The sequence below is a fragment of the Balaenoptera musculus genome, chromosome 19 (genome assembly GCF_009873245.2).
Source record: "Balaenoptera musculus isolate JJ_BM4_2016_0621 chromosome 19, mBalMus1.pri.v3, whole genome shotgun sequence".
Classification (NCBI taxonomy): Eukaryota; Metazoa; Chordata; class Mammalia; order Artiodactyla; family Balaenopteridae; genus Balaenoptera; species Balaenoptera musculus.
The window spans coordinates 6,952,256-6,968,693 of record NC_045803.1 but is presented as its reverse complement, the minus strand read 5'-3'; the positions used below and the strand labels follow the sequence as shown (position 1 = coordinate 6,968,693).

The window sequence follows — 16,438 nt, the reverse complement described above, 5'->3', positions numbered from 1 at the left end:
GGGAATGGGCTGGCGGGGAAAGATGGGAGCAGAGAGGAAGCTGGGGCAAGGGGGGAGGATGAGGCCTGAGCTGGGGCTGTGGGGTCGGAGAGGATGATGGAGTTCGGTGGTGGAGAGAGGCAAGGGGCAGGAGGAACGGGGCTGGAGGCCTGGGCCGGGGCTGGAGGGTAGACGTCTATGTCACTAGCATGTAGAGGAAGCCTGGGCCTCCCGTCCCCTGAGCCCGCCCCTCCCGGCCTCCCCCGTCCCAGCTGAGGGATGCAGAGGTGGAACGCGATGAGGAACGCAAGCAGCGTGCTCTGGCCGTGGCCGCCCGCAAGAAGCTGGAGGCCGAGCTGGAGGAGCTGAAGGCCCAGACCGTGGCCACCGGGCAGGGCAAGGAGGAGGCGGTGAAGCAGCTTCGCAAGATGCAGGTGAGGGGTGGAGCTTAAGCTTCGGACCGGGGAGGGCCCCACCTCCCGCCGGCTCCAAAACCATCTGGGGCCCCGCCCTCTCGATCCCAGGAGCTGCACCCAGCGTAGGCAACAGCTTTATAAACATCCATGCCCCAAAGGCTCATTGGGTTCTTTTTCTGTTCTTTATTTCCTTTATTTAAAATGCGTAATGTTTAAGTGCAGTTTCCTCATTGTATTTCATTTTTGAAGTGGAAATACCTTAGGGTTCCCCCCCCCCGCCGCAGCCCCATTATGAAACTTATACATGGTTGTTTAAAAAGAATTTTTTTTGGATGGTGATGTGTCAAGGTAGGTTCATCACTGATACCTACCATCAAGGTAGGTCCCACTCTGGTGGGGGATGTTAATGATGGGGGAGACTGTGCATGTGTGAGGGTAGGGGCTGTGTGGGAAATCTCTGTACCTTCTGCCCAAAACTGCTGGGAACCTAAAACTGCTCTAAAAAGTAAAGTCTATTGTTTTAATATAAATTTATTTATTTATTTGGCTGCATTGGGTCTTAGTTGCTGCGCCCGGGCTTTCTCTAGTTGCCGCAAGCGGGGGCTGCTCTTCGTTGCAGTACGGGGGCTTCTCATTGACGTGGCTTCTCTCGTTGGGGAGCACGGGTTCTAGGCACGCGGGCTCAGTAGTTGTGGCGTGTGGGCTCTAGAGCACAGGCTCAGTAGTTGTGGCTCATGGGCTTAGTGGTTCCTCAGCATGCGGGATCTTCCCGGACCAAGGCTCGAACCCATGTCCCCTGCATTGGCAGGCAGATTCTTATCACTGCACCACCATGGAAGTCTCTATTTTTTTTTTTTTAAGTATAGACCTGGCCTGTCCAATACAGAGGGTACCAGCCCCATGTGGCTACTGGGCATCTAAAATGTGGCAGGGGAAAAAAAAAAAAAGGGAAATCCCTGGCGGTCCAGCGGTTAGGACTCTGCTCTCACTGCTGAGGGCCCAGGTTCCATCCCTGGTTGGGGAACTAAGATCCCACAAGCTACCTGGCAAGGCCAAAAAAAAAAAAAAAAAAAAAAAAAGGTGGGTGGGTCCAAAATCCAAGTTACATGCTAGATTCAGAAGACTTGATAAAGTAAAATATCTCAATTTTTACACTGATTATAAATGGAAATAATAATATTTTGGATATATTAGGCTACATAAAATATAGTGTTCAGACTAGTTTTACCTATTTCCTTTTACCTTTTTAATGTAGTTACTAGAAAATGTTAAAGAACGTTTGTCCTTGCAGTGTATTTCTGTTGGGCAGCACTGGTGTATGAAGATTCCTCCCCAAAAGTAAAAATTATAAACCATGTCATCACTGAGCAAAAACCCCTACACTGAAAACCTATTATTATCAAGCAGATAATAATAATATTAGTAACAGTGATGGTAATTGTCCTTCTACCACCAAGCCTGCCCGCTGTCCTCACGGTGTCAACAATCACTCGCTACACCACTGTAAAGATATAGAGCGGGGATTTTTTTTTTTAACGGCGATGGACATTTCGTTTGTGTTTTATTTTTCTTTATTTTAAGCACCGTTGAGGAGAAAAACCCTTTTACCGTCATCCCTACGCACTCTTAATAATGTGTCCCAGGTAGCTTGGGACTTTCCTCGCCGTCCAGTGGTTTCGACTCCGCGCTTCCACGGCAGGGGGCGCGGGTTCGATCCCTGGTCTTCGAACTAAGATTCCGCATGCCACCTGGCGCGGCCAATCAACCAAACATCAATAACGTGGCCAGGTATCAAAGTGGCTAAAAGGGTGAACTCCAGGGCCAGACAGCCTGGGTTCAGGTCCTGGCTCTGCCACTTACCATCCTGAGCACGTTGCTGAACCTCGCTGTGCTTCAGTTTTTCCATCTGTAAACTGGGGAGGAAAATAGTCCCCACCAGCTGGAGTTGTGAGGATTAAAGGAGTCAGTGTGTCTGTAGAATAGAGCCTGGCCCAAGGTAAGTGACCGGTGTTTCCCATCCCTATTATTACTGCAGAGCCCAAATATTATCCCCATTTTAGGCTTACTTTAATTTTGATGTGCTTCTTTTTTAAAGAGGTGAGGCCCAGAGATGGGAAGGGGCTGGCCCAAGGTCACACAGCCAGCGGCTGGGGGCGGGGTGCAGAAGCCCAGGTCCGCAGGGCTCTGCTTGCTCACGGGGAGCCCCCACCGGGCTGATGCGAGGGTAGGGGGCGTCCCCGTGAGTCACGATCAGGCTGGGTCCGCTCACTCGCTCACTTCGTCCCAGGCCCAGATGAAGGAGCTGTGGCGGGAGGTGGAGGAGTCGCGCAGCTCCCGGGAGGAGATCTTTGCCCAGAACCGGGAGAGTGAGAAGCGCCTCAAGGGGCTGGAGGCGGAAGTGCTGCGGCTGCAGGAGGTGATGCCAGGATGGGCGGGGCCGTGGGGGAAGGGAGGGTGGGCGGGGCCTGGGGGAAGCTTGGGAGCCCAGAGAGGGTCCGGAGCCACAGCCGCAAGGTCCTCTCTGGGGCGGTGTGGGGCGTGGACCAGGGGGAGAATGGAGGCTGGGAGGCTGGGGAGGGAGGATGAAGCCTGAGCCAGAGCTGTGGGACGCAGAGGAGGGACCAGGGCAGAGTAAAAGGGCAGGACAGACAGGGCTATGGGTGGTAATGGGGCAGAGGAGTCGAGGGGGTCTGGCCCGATGACCGGGGGAGACTGGAGGAGGACCTGGCTTGAAAGGAGATAGTGGGCTCAGTGAGGAGGCCATGAGGGTGAGGGGCCTTGAGGGGCAGCAAGAGGTGGACACGGACCAGGGGCTCCGGAGACGGATTTAGGAGACATCTGCCTATGGACTGAAGTTCATTCCAAGGTTATCCAGGGGCAGCATGTTCAAGTGCAGTGAAAAAAAGGTCAAGAGACTTGAGGTGTGAGGGTCAGGGAGACCAGTGCCCAGACAGCCTCCCCTCACCACAGCTGACCACCCCCTCTCTCACTCATCACAGGAACTGGCCGCCTCAGACCGTGCCCGGCGGCAGGCCCAGCAGGAGCGGGACGAAATGGCAGATGAGGTGGCCAACGGCAGCCTTAGCAAGTGAGTGGTCCCTGGTAATGTGGGGCAGGGCGCCCTCCTCTGGCCATCCTGCCCTCTCACCGCCCCCTGTGCCCGTTCTCCCTAGGGCTGCCATTCTGGATGAGAAGCGTCAGCTGGAGGGGCGCCTGGGGCAAATGGAAGAGGAGCTGGAGGAGGAGCAGAGCAATGCAGAGCTGCTCAATGACCGCTACCGCAAGCTGCTTCTGCAGGTGAGCACAGCTGGGTCACCCACTGCCAGCCTGGGTCCTTGCTGACCTGGGGCCATAACACCTTCAGTTCTCTTATTCAACAGACATAGGAAAAGGGAATATTTGAGTTGGGTTTTGAAGGTTGAATAGGAGTTCTCAAGGTGGAGGGAGACATTGATGCATTCATTCACTTGTATTTCTGAAGCTTCTCAAAGGCTGGATTCAGGGATAAATTATGTGGGGTCTCTATCCTGCAGAGTTCCCTGGGGAAACAGACAGGGAGTTACACCGTGACATTATAGAGTGACATGTGTGATAATGTAAGTATCCAGGGCCCAGTAGCGAGAGGGAGAGAACTCTCTGCAAGAGAGAGGCATTTGCAAGAAGGGGCATTTGGCTGGGGTTTTAAAGCATACGTAGGAGCTAGGCAGACAGACAAAAGCATATTTCATTTGTATATTTATTTATAAATATTTTATTAGGCTTCTGGAGGCCCATATCCTATTCTGGGTGGTGCTAGGGACCTAGAGATGGATCATTCCAGGTCTCTGCCCTTAAGGACATCCTAGTCTGATGGAGGAAACAGCCTATCCCAATACAGAAATGCAAATGAAAATGGAGGAAGCACAAGACACTGTGAGAATGTAGAGAAGACTGGATCAGTATCCAGCCTGGAGGCTGGGGGCTATCAAGGAAGACTTCCTGATAGAGGTGATGCCTTAAGAGGTCTTGTAGGAAGTTAAGAGTTTGCCAAGCAGACAATAGAGGGATGAGATTTCCAAAGAGAGACCTACATCTATATTATTTCATTCATTTTAAAAGATACATTTTGAGACCTCTCATGCTGGGGACTCAGAGAAGAGTAAGAACCCAGCTCAGCCCTTGGGGAGCCCCTAGACCAGTAGGAGAAGCAGTCATACACCATGATGATGCACTCCCATCTCACTCAGAGTAAAATCTCAGTCACCAACAAGGCCCCACACTCTGGTCCCTGGCTAGTTCAGACCTTAGTTATCTCTAACCCTTTTTCCCCTAGTTCACTCTGCTTCAGCCGCACCAGCCTCCTCACTATTCCTTGACTATGCCTAGTTTATTCCTACCTCAGGGCCTTTGCACTTGCTGTTTCCTCCTCTTGGAAAGCCCTTCTCCCAAACCATCACACATCTCACTCCCCCAAAACAGCCTTCCCTGACCACCCCGTGTGAAACAGCCACCCTCCCTCCCATAATTTCTCTCCATTCTCTGCTTTAATCTCTTCATATCACTTACCACTGCCTGGCATTCTATTATATATTTACTTATTTGTCTATAGTCCATCTTCCCAACAGAGTGTAAGCACCTTGAGCATAGGGCCTCTGTCTTAGTTTTCACTGCTCTATCCCCAGTACCTAAAACAGTACTGAGTGCTCGTTATAAATGAAATAAATAAGCCAGTGCATGCCTAGTGGAGAGCCCGTAGGATACTACAGTCATATAAAGAATGATGTGACTTAGCCCAGCCCACATCTTTGGCTGTTGGTGAAAAGGAGAACCTTTTCAAAAAATCAAAATAAAACTTTTTTTTTTAAACCTATTTCCTATTTATTTATTTTATTTATTTATTTTTGGCTGCATTGGGTCTTCGCTGCTGCGCACGGGCTTTCTCTAGTTGCATTGAGTGGGGGCTACTCTTTGTCGTGGTGTGCGGACTTCTCATTTTCTCATTGCAGTGGCTTCTCTTGTTGTGGAGCACAGGCTCTAGGTGCGCAGGCTTCAGTAGCTGTGGCATGCGGGCTCAGTAGTTGTGGCACACGGGCTTAGTTGCTCTGCGGCATGTGGGATCTTCCCGGACCAGGGATCGAACCTGTGTCGCCTGCATTGGCAGGCGGATTCTTAACCACTGCGCCAGCAGCAAAGTCCCCAAAATAAAACTTTTAAAAGACACAAAAAGGAATTCATAAGAAAATGGCAAATATTGAAGACAGGCAGGGAAGATCCAACATATGGATAATAGGAGCCCCCAAAGAAGAAAATCAAAGCAAGGGGTCAGAGCAAATAACCAAAAAACATAATGCAAGAAAACTCCTGAAACAGAAAAGTTTGTAGCCACTGTGTACCTGAAGATATTGACCCATACTAACTCATACCATGACAGATTCTAATAAAAACTCTTGGACTTATAAGAGGGGAAAAAATTCTTTAGCCATCCAGGAAAAAATGAACAAGTGATATATAAGAAAAAGAAAATTAGATTGTCATCAGATTTTTCACAGCGAGACTTTATGCTGGGAGAAAATGGAGGGATGTAGTTATGATACTCAAAGAAAGAAAATTTGAGCCAAGGATTTTGTATCAGGCAAGACTTACTTTCTTTTCTTTCTTTTTTTTTTTTGTGCAGATATATGTTTGTTTTTTTAGTATAGTTGATTTACAATGTTTTGTTAGTTTCAGGTGTACAGCAAAGTGATTCAGTTATATATATGTATATGTATTCTTTTTAAGATTATTTTCCATTACAGGATATTGGGTATAGTTCCATGTGCAATACAATAGGTCCTCGTTGATTATCTATACGATATAAAACTTACTTTCATGTATAAAGGATATAAACAAGTTGTCAGCGTGCAAGAATTCAGGGACTGTTATTCCCAGGAGCCCTTCCTGAAGAATCTAGGAGAGCAGCAGTCCTCAAAGTGTGGCCCCGAGACCAGCAGTATCAGCCTCACCTGGAAACTTGTTGGAAATGCAAGTTCTGGGGCCCCAACCAAGTGAATGAGGAACGAATGAATGAGGAATGCTGGAGGTGGGGAAACCCAGGAATCTGTGTTTTAACAAGCCCTTCAAGTGGTTCTGAGGCATGAGGAGTCAGAACCACTGCCCTGGAGATCCAGGTTCAGATGATCAGGGTCACTAGAGAGACATCAGCTCAAGAGAGTAACAAGCATACAGTCTGCCCATAGTTCTACAACTAAGTGAAGGCTGAAAAGGAGTAAGAAGGATAATTGGCTAAATGTTCAGTTATTTATATCACAACTATTTTTTAAATGGAGAGAATGGGCAAATATGCAAAAAAAAATTTTATTACTATATTCAGTAATTATATTGGTAATAGTAATATTATGTGTATAGTGTGGGATAAAGTAAATGATTAAGGATGGAATATTCTAATTCTACCATCTCTACCTGTGTTCATAATCTGAGGATCATCAGCATGTGAGAACCAAGATATAGATGTCATGGAGAACAGGCTAAGTTAAAAACAAACAAATAGGGAGTTCCCTGGTGGCCTAGTAGTTAGGATTCCAGGCTTTCACTGATGTGGCCTGAGTTCAGTCCCTGGTTGGGGAATTAAGATTCCACAGCTGTGTGGCACGGCCAAAACAAAACAAAAAAAACCCCACAAAAACCCTCTAGTCCCAAATTTGACTTGGATGTATTCATGTGAACTTTTGGGGTAATTTATATAGATCCATCCTATCTCTGTCCACCGAAAAGGCCTCTAAACAATAACCAACCCAATAGCAATGAACATCCCTAGTATATAAATCGTGGTCTAGAAATACCATTCCCCCCACTCAAAGAAAATGGGGCTTTTTTTAAAAAAAAGAAATGGCTCGTTCCAGATCTGAATCAGGAAACGAATCAGAGTAGCCTGGACCATCTTGTCATACCATGCCTTAGTCTGCTCAGGCTGCCATAACAAAATACCATAAACTGGGCAGCTTCAATAAGAGAAATTTATTTCTCACAGTTCTAGAGACTGTGAAGTCCAAGATCATGGTGCCAGTAAGATAGGTTTCATTCTGAGGCCTCTTCTCTTGGCTTGTATGTGGCTGTCATCTCGTCATGCACTCACTGGCCTCGACTTTTTGTGCATGTGGGGGTAGAGAGAGAGCAAGCTCTCTGGTATCTCCTTACAAGGGCACTAATGCCATCATAGAGGCCCCACCCTCACATTTCTCAGCTAATCCTAATTACCTCCCAAAGGCCTCATCTCCAGGTACCATCACATGGGGATTAGGGCTTCAACGTATGAATTTGGAGGGGACACAAACATTCAGTCCATAACACACCCTGGTTATCTCAAAAGCACCTAGAAGTCAACCTGGAAAGGCTCCCACTGGCCCCAAAGGGAGCAACTTGAGCTTCAACAAGGGTCAGAATCGCACTGCTTTAAATCCATCAAATCTGTTTAAATACATGAGTTCACAACGATATTTTTAAAAATACTAATTAGTCACTGTATTGATTTACTGAGGCTGCTGTAACAAATTGCCACAAACTGGGTGGCTTAAAGCAACAGTAATTTATTCTCTCACAGTTCTGGAGGCTAGAAGTCCAAAATCAAGGTGTCATCAGATTGATTCCTTCTGAGGGAGCATCTGTTCCAGGCCTCTCTCCCAGCTGCTGGTGGGTGCCAGCAGTCCTTGGCTTGTAGACGCATCAGCCCAATCTCTGCCTCTATCTTCACACGGCCTTCCCTGTGTCTTCTTTATGTGTCTGTGCCTCCTTCTCTTCTTGTAAAGACACCAGTCGTATTGGTTTTTGGGCCTACCCCAATCCAGTATGACCTCATCTTCATTTAACAAATTACACCTCCGAAGACTGTCTTTCCAAATAAGGTCACATTCCGAGGTTCCAGATGGGCATGAGTTCTTGGTGGACGGCTGTTCAACACGATAGAGTCACCTTCATAAAATGACGTGGAACCATTTCATTACCTTGAAAACTCATAGAGAAAAAGAATTAATTCCCTGGACTGAACTGCCTATTTGAAAGAAACCGAACAGAGAAGCATGCTGAATTAGACCGTGAATGTGTAATCAGGAAAATACAGGTGCAGAGAAACTCTGTAGGTCAGACAGCCCAGGTTCTTCAATAGATAAATTGTAAGGAAATAAAAGGGATGGAGTAGGGAACTGTAGATTAAAAGAGACTTAAAAGTCATATACAAATTCTTTTTAAGATTTTTTTATTTTTATTTTTAAAATTTTTATTTTTATTTTTATTTGGCTGCGTCAGGTCTTAGTTGAGGCATGTGGGATCTTTCGTTGCGGCGCGCGGGCTTCTCTCTAGTTGTGGCATGTGGGTTTTCTCTTCTCTAGTTGTGGTGCACAGGCTCCAGGGCGCATGGGCTCTGTAGTTTGTGGCACGTGGGCTCTCTAGTTGAGGCGCTTGAGCTCAGTAGTTGTGGTGCATGGGCTTAATTGCCCTGTGGCATGTGGGATCTTAGTTCCCCGACCAGGGATCGAACCCGTGTCCCCTGCATTGGAAGGCAGATTCTTTACCACTGGACCACCAGGGAAGTCCCTTAAAGATTTTTTTGATGTGGACCATTTAAAAAGTCTTTATTGAATTTGTTACAATATTGCTTCTGTTTTATATTTTATGTTTTGGTTTTTTGGCTGTGAGGCATGTGGGATCTAAGCTCCCTGACCAGGGATCGAACCCACACACCCTGCATTGGAAGGTGAAGTCTTAAAGCACTGGACCACTACGGAAGTCCATACAAGTTTTTTTTTGTTTTTTTTTTAATGGGCAGGATTCAACTATAGGATCTAGGGATGCATCTTTGAGTAATAAAAAGAGCAAGGAAGTGATCACCCCCAAAGTCAGGATGACATACTATTTGGAGGAAAAGGAAGAGGTTGTTATTAGGATGGGTGCGTAAAGTTCTGTTTCTTGACCTGGGCAGGGGCGACAATGGTGTCTGCCTTTTATTAACCCATTAAGCCATATATTTGATCTGTTTTTTACTTTTTCTATATCACGGTTTTATTTTCCAAAAAAGGTTTTAAAAAAAAAAACAGCATATGCTAATCACCACGTCGATGTCTTCCTTTGAGGGTTAAATGAAGTAAAGTATGAATCAGACTGGATCTGACTAATTTCTGTGTCCCCGGCATAGGACCTCACTCAGAGTACCAGCTGAATAAATAAACAGGCACTATTATTAGAGGTATGTTTACACATTCGCAGTGTAGTAGCTCCTGTTCATTGAGCCGGCATTTCTCAAAACGGTCCTGCATATCATTCGTTTCAAAACCACCTGAGATGCTTGTTGAAAATGCAGATTCATGGACCCCATTCCAGACCTGCTGAATCAGAATCTCTGGAGCGGAGGGACCCTGCAGTCCACAATTTTTTAACAAGCTCCCCAGATGAGCCTGGTGTGAACAAAAGTGTGATAACCCTTGGAATAGACTCATTCACAGTCAAAGGTAGAAGTTATAGCGTTTAAACAAGTTTGTGATAGTCTTGTGGGCTTATTAAAATAGCAAAAACCTATCTAAAAGATTAAAACCCAGGGCTGGCACTGCCGTTGGCTGATAAGCCAATTGGAGAAAAATGCACGCTACCATTTGTTGAGTATTTAGTATATACCAGGTTCTGTGCTATTTATTTAACAATCATCAACTCACTTAGTTGTGGGAGGTGCCTGCATTTACCTCCCACCTTCCCTCTGAGACTCCACCATGACAGTCCTGCCTTTCCCACTGCTGCAGGTGGAAACACTGACCACAGAGTTGTCAGCTGAGCGCAGTTTCTCAGCCAAGGCAGAGAGTGGGCGGCAGCAGTTGGAGCGGCAGATCCAGGAGCTCCGGGGACGCCTGGGTGAGGAAGACGCTGGGGCCCGGGCCCGCCAGAAGATGATCATCGCTGCCCTTGAGTCTAAGCTGGCCCAGGCTGAGGAGCAGCTGGAGCAGGAGAGCAGGTGGGTGGGAGAGGAGGGCACAGCTGGAGGGCAATCCTCACATTCTGGTCAATGAGATGAAGGGGAGCTGTGTTACAAGCACATGGTTTAGAAACATCCAAAAGGCATCATAATATTAATGGTTGATGATTTCCTATATCATTTAGGATGCTTTGTGCTGCAAGTAACTGCATTCCCACTATATAATTTAAACAGTAATGTAGCAGTTAGCTATAGCTGCATAACAAACCACCTTAAAATTTAAGTGGCTTAAAACAACAATTTTTTATTATTGCTCATGAGCCTTTGGGATGGCTGGTAAGTTCTGCTGATCTGAGCTTGGTGGGCCTCACTCATGCATCTTTGCTCAGCTGAAAGTCAGCTAGATGGATTTGCTGATCTTGGCTGGGCTCTTGTATGTCTCCAGCCTGGCCTGGGACAACTAGGCTAACTTGTCTCTGCTCCAGGCTGGCCCAGGATTGTTCACATGACAAAGTGAAGGTTCCAAGAGTGAGGGCTTCTTGGGGTCTAGATTTGGAACTGGTACAATGTCACTTGTGCCACATCCTGTTACTAAAGCAAGTCATGTAGGGAATCCCCCGGTGGTCCAGTGGTTAGGGCTCCTCCACACTTCCACTGCAGGGGGCATGGGTTTGATCCCTGTTCTGGGAACTAAGATCCTGCATGCTGCACATGGCATGGCAAAAAAAAAAAAAAAAAAGCAAGTCATGTGGCTGGCTCAGATTTAAGGGAATGTCCAGTCATGGCTGCCAAGCACTGTCCATTGCTAGGGGCCCCATCACATGGACTTCACCCAGGTGTGGATGAGCAGGGACCGTGGGGATGGGGAAATTAAGGAGACGGGAGGGAAAGGATTGGAGGGGAGAGAGGAGGTAAGGATGGCCCCCGGTGTCTGACCTGCGTATCTAGGCGGATCAGGGGGGATTAGGAGGAGGAGTAGGTTTGGGAGAAGGCATTGAGCCCAGTGCAGGGTGTGCAGGGTCTGGTGGACAGCTGAGGCTGGGGGCTGAACCAGGCTGGAGCTCAGGAGACAGATTTAGCAGATACCAGGCTGTTGATGGTTGTAGAAACCTGGGGCACAGCTGAGCTTGTCCGGGGAAAGTGTGTGAGTGAGAAGGGGAGAAGACAACAGAGATGGTTGGAGATGGAGCTTTGGGCTTCCAGACTGTTCCACAAACACAGAAAGCTAGAGAAAGAAATTGAGAGAGAATTCCAGGCTAGGTAGAGGGAAGGTCAGGTGGGAGATGATGAGTCCTGAACTGGGGGCTAGGGCTGTGAGGCTGAGGAGGGGACAAGACAGAGTCCAGGGGGCAATGGGACAGGGTTTGGTTACTAACAGGCTGGGGGTGGGGCAAAGGGGAGAGAAGGGGTGAGGACAATGCCTGGTGGTCTGACTTAGGGACTGGTGGTCAGTGGGTCAGTCCCCTGAGAGGAGGAAAGACTGGGGCCGGGGTGGTGGGGGAATACAGTTGAATATGAGAGACCGAGTGGGATATGGAAAACTGGTATAGACATGGAGACACTTTTAGGACCTTCAGGCATCTTACTAGAAGCTAAGGACTAGGTTCCCTGGTGGGAGCCTGGGTACCAGTGTCTGGCCTGAGTGGACTGTGGGAGCCAGTTGTGGGTGGAAAAGAGGGCAGAGGCCACTCTGAGAACAGGTAGCCACTGGACGAGGCTTGGGGGACTGAGCCCCAGGTGAGCAGCTCTCCTGATTCTCCTGTTCATACCTCTCCATAGGGAGCGCATCCTCTCTGGCAAGCTGGTACGCAGGGCTGAGAAGAGGCTTAAAGAGGTGGTGCTCCAGGTGGAGGAGGAGCGGAGGGTGGCTGACCAGCTCCGGGACCAGGTGAGCAGCTGAAGTTATTGAGGTGCAGTGGGAGTGGTGGGGGGACCACTGACAGAGAAGTAGCACATGCCACCTCTGGAGGCAGTGAGTTCCCATCACAAGAGGACGTGTGGGTGCTGGACTGGAACTGAGTGCAGACACCATCCTGGGGCTTGGTGCATCAGGAGAGAGCTGGAATCAGTGACTTTGTGATCCGTAAATTCTGGAATCTAGGAAAGGCCCTGGTGGGGACCTTAGACAGCCAGGGAGAGGGAAGAAGTTAAACCCTACCCAGAGACTAGGCCACAGCTAAAATAACAACACCTGCTGTTTACTGAGTGCTTTCTACGAGCCAGGCACTATGCTAAAGACATAACAGGTAGTACACTTAATTCTTATCCGAACTCTATGAGGTAGGTTAAACTATTATTTTCCCTCTAATTTTGGTGAGAAAACTGAGACAGAACGGTGAATTAACTTGCTCACAATTATTTATTTAGTAAGAGATAGAGCCAGAGTTCACACTCCAGCACTCTGGCTGCAGAGTCTGTTTTCTTAATTATTTATTGAGCAGTTACTGTGTCCCAAGTACTATGCTACCTGCTTTTTAAAAAATACATGCTTACGTTCTCTCATCAGCTCCATTTCACAGGCGAGAAAATGGAAACTTTAAAAGGGGATATAATTTGCGTCAGAGTCACACAGTCAATAGAGAGAGCCTGGATCAGATCCTCTTGCCAGCTTCCACCCCCAGGCTCAAATGTGACTGAGTCTAGTTGCTGTGCCCTTAAAAGCTCAGCTGTGTTTTATTCACCATTCATCTCACAAAACAATTGTTGAGCACCCTCTATGTGCCAGGCGCTGTGCAAGGCATTGGAGATGTGGCTGTGAATGACACAGAGAAGGACTCTGCTCTCAAAGAGCTCAGATTTTCAACATAGGAAAAGAAAGATACCATAGACCCTATAAACAAGCAAGATAATTACAGATTGTGACAGGGGCTATGAGAAAAAAGAGAATGAAGAGAGAGGGGGACACAGAGGACTGGGGAATCCCCCCTAGATTGGGGGTGTCAGCAAGACCTCTAAGGAAGTGACATTTGAATTGATACTGAAGGGTGAGAAAGAGCCAGGAAGAGGGAACAGCAGGTGCAAAGACCCTGGGGTATGGAAATGAGCTTGGTGAGTTCCAAGCAAAAAAGCAGACCAGTATTGCTTGAGAGAAGAATGGGGTTGGGGGGGGGTGGGTGTTGAATGATAAGAAATGAGGTCAGAGGAGTTGGCAGGAGGCAGGTTATGTATGTCCCCTCCATGGAGAGAGAGATGGCAGGGTCTGGAGAGGTCTCAGTGAAGATGGTCTGATCAGTGTGTTTATGGGAAGAAGACCCTGCAGGGCCTGGAATGCCAGGCTGAGGGGCTGAGACCTTGTCCCAGGGGTACTGGGGAATCACGGAGGACTTTGAGCAGGTAAGGGTTAGGGTCAGCCCTGAGCATAGAAAGATCCCTCTGAGGCCGAGTGGGGGATGGCCTCACATTTGAATCTGAGGTGGAGGCTGGTGAGAGGATCTAGGAGAGAAGAACAAAGCATGAATAGATGGCAGGGCACAGGACAGAGTCAGGATGTAGGAGGGATGAGCTGTGGGGAGCGCTGGGTGAGGGTAGCACCCAGAGAAATGACCCGGCCCCCCTGCTCACGCCAAGCTGGAGAAGGGGAACCTTCGAGTGAAGCAGCTGAAGCGGCAGCTGGAGGAGGCCGAGGAGGAGGCGTCCCGGGCCCAGGCGGTCCGCCGGAGGCTGCAACACGAGCTGGAGGACGTCACAGAGGCCTCCGAGTCCATGAACCGGGAGCTGAACACTCTGAGGAACCGGCTTCGGTAAGGCCACCCCGCACATGCGCACCCTCGCTCCATAAATCCCAGTATCTCGCTGTCCCCTCATCTCTCTGTGCCGCCCTCCCCATTTTATTCTGTCTCTCCATATCTCCCTATCGCTCACTTTTCTCTCTGCCCCCTGGTCTCTCCTCCCCGCAGACGCGGCCCCCTCACCTTCACCACCCGCTCAGTGCGCCAGGTCTTCCGACTGGAGGAGGGCGTGGTGTCCGACGAGGAGGCGGCGGCGGAGGAGGCGGAGCCAGGGTCTGGGCCACTGCCCGCGGAGCCCGAAGGGTCCCCTGCGGCCCCACCGCAGTGACCCTACCCTGCCCGCAGCCACCGGGCCCTCCCTCCCTGGCCCCCTTGGTGCCTGTCCCACGAACAACCCTCTGGCTTCTTGCACTTTGGAAATGGTGCCACCCTCTGGCATGACAGCACTTATCAACCCCACGGGGGGGCGGGGGGTCCCCTGAGACTTCCCGTGAACCCCTAAACACAGAGGAGCGGGCAAGCAGGGAGGAAAGGACTGGGGTGCTCTCGCTTGGGAGAAATTCGGGTGTAGTTGGCAAGCTGGGGTCCCATCCAGCTCCAAATCCTTCCTTCAGTTATGAATGATCTATATTAGGAAGGGAGCACGGCTCCCCTGCCTTCCTCAGCCAGGGCTCCCCACGCCCCTTCCCCCTCCCTCTTCCTCCTCCCCCTCCCCCTTAAGTCTCCCCCTTCCCCCTCCCGCTCCCTCTTTCCCTCTCTCTCCGTGTCTTTCTCCACTTAGCCACTGACCCCGGAACTTCTGAGCAACAGCACCCTGAGCCCCAGGCCACCACCAGCCTTTGACCCTTGCAGAGGGGCAAGATAAGGGGACCTCACTCATTCCCCCTCCCCCCATGCTCCCTTCTGGTTGCTCTTGTGTGGTCACAGTTCAGTTGGAGTTTCCCATGGGAGTTGGAGGAGGGCCCCCCCCCCCAATACCCTCCCAGACTCCAGACTCTGGCAGAAATAAACTCCAACCCCGACTGGACCCCTCGGGGGCTGTATGTGTTCCTGCAGGGGTGGGGGGACAGGATGGCAAGGGGCAGCGGGTGGAGGGGGGCAGACTGCTGGTTCTAATCCAACTGGCCAGTGTTGGGGGACCTCACGTGTACCCAGCATCTAATGTGAAAGAACTCATTTTCCCCTCACCCAACCTTCCTCCAAAGTATCCCCTGCATTATACAGATGGGAAACTGAGGCTCAGGGCTCCAGGGTCCCTTGCTCCAAGCCTCTCCGTCAGCGAGTGGCAGAAGGGGTGCTGCACTCTAGTTGACCCTCAAGTCTTTGCAAAGCAATGATAGTAGTGACTGTTGAGCTGTTTGCTGAGTACTATTTGTTTAGCTGAGCTAAACTTGGGACATTAGTCTCAACCCTCAGCACAACCCTTAGAGGCAGGGATTTCATTGCCTTCCAGTGTCTAGAACAGTGCCTGGCACATAGTTGGCCTTAGTATGTTTGCTGAATGAATAGATCACCCCCGCTCGCCCTTTTAGAGTGGTGGAAACAAGCCCAGAGAAGTTGAGAGACTTGCCCAAGGACACACAGCTACTAAGAAATTGAACCCAGTCTGGCTTCAGAGTGGGTAACTCCTGAGCCCACACTCCTTTTCTGGGGACTAGTCACCGGCACATGACCCAGGAGCTCACATGACCCAGGTGCCCTCACAGACTTTCCAGTTAGGGGTGCGGATCCCCATTTTTACCATCAGGGAAACTGAAGCAGGTACTTGCCCCCGCCAAAATCACAAGGTGAGAGCCAGCGATGAGGGGGATGTCTGGACCCTCAAAGTGCAGGCCCTTGCCATCTTAGTACGACCCCTGCTCTTCTGTCCCAACCTTCTGTCTGCCCCCAGAGCCCCTAGCCCCATCAGGAGATCTTCTCTGGAGACAAAGAGGATGAAACTTTTAAATGAAAAGGAAACTTTTATTTTGGTGGCGAGTGAGAGGGTGGGTGGGAAGGGGGCATGACACTTTTTATTTGGGGGGGGTGACATGCTGCAGCTTCTGCAAGGGCGGTTCATGCACCCAGGGTGGGCGTGGGGGAGGCTTGGGGGAGGGGCCGTGCCGACCCCTCCCTCCCTGCCCTGGGGGTGGGCTGAGAAGACCCGCCATTAGCACCAGAGTTGGACGATTTGCAGACCTCCCCTCCCCAGACTGACTCCGGGCACCCTCCCCCATCCCTGAGAGCGCCCCCTTGCCACTCCCCCCCCACCCCAACAACAGGCCAGGCCCGCCCCGCCCACTTTTGAGTGAGAGAAACTTATTGCTGTGTGTGTGTTGGGGAGGAGCCGCTGTATTCAGAAAGACCCCCCGCCGTTCATTCCTTTCCCCAATCACCCCGCCCCC

At 49.8% G+C, this 16,438-nt stretch overlaps 1 protein-coding gene across 6 annotated transcripts in view; it reads left to right on the top strand.

Annotated features, from left to right (window-relative positions):
• Nucleotides 1-14,680, top strand: part of MYH14 (myosin heavy chain 14) — a 90,374-nt gene extending 75,694 nt beyond the window's left edge. For 4 of the 6 annotated variants that reach the window (XM_036833385.1, XM_036833387.1, XM_036833384.1 and 1 more), the window contains 8 exons: nt 252-413; nt 2,683-2,811; nt 3,395-3,483; nt 3,569-3,692; nt 10,157-10,365; nt 12,106-12,214; nt 13,894-14,066; nt 14,223-14,680. In XM_036833385.1, coding sequence (XP_036689280.1) covers nt 252-413; nt 2,683-2,811; nt 3,395-3,483; nt 3,569-3,692; nt 10,157-10,365; nt 12,106-12,214; nt 13,894-14,066; nt 14,223-14,382 — 1,155 coding nt within the window. In that variant the 3' untranslated portion in view covers nt 14,383-14,680. The remainder of the gene's footprint in view (nt 1-251; nt 414-2,682; nt 2,812-3,394; nt 3,484-3,568; nt 3,693-10,156; nt 10,366-12,105; nt 12,215-13,893; nt 14,067-14,222) is intronic. The other 2 variants (XM_036833389.1, XM_036833388.1) reach the window with 1 other exon arrangement.
• Nucleotides 14,681-16,438: the final 1,758 nt, after the last annotated feature.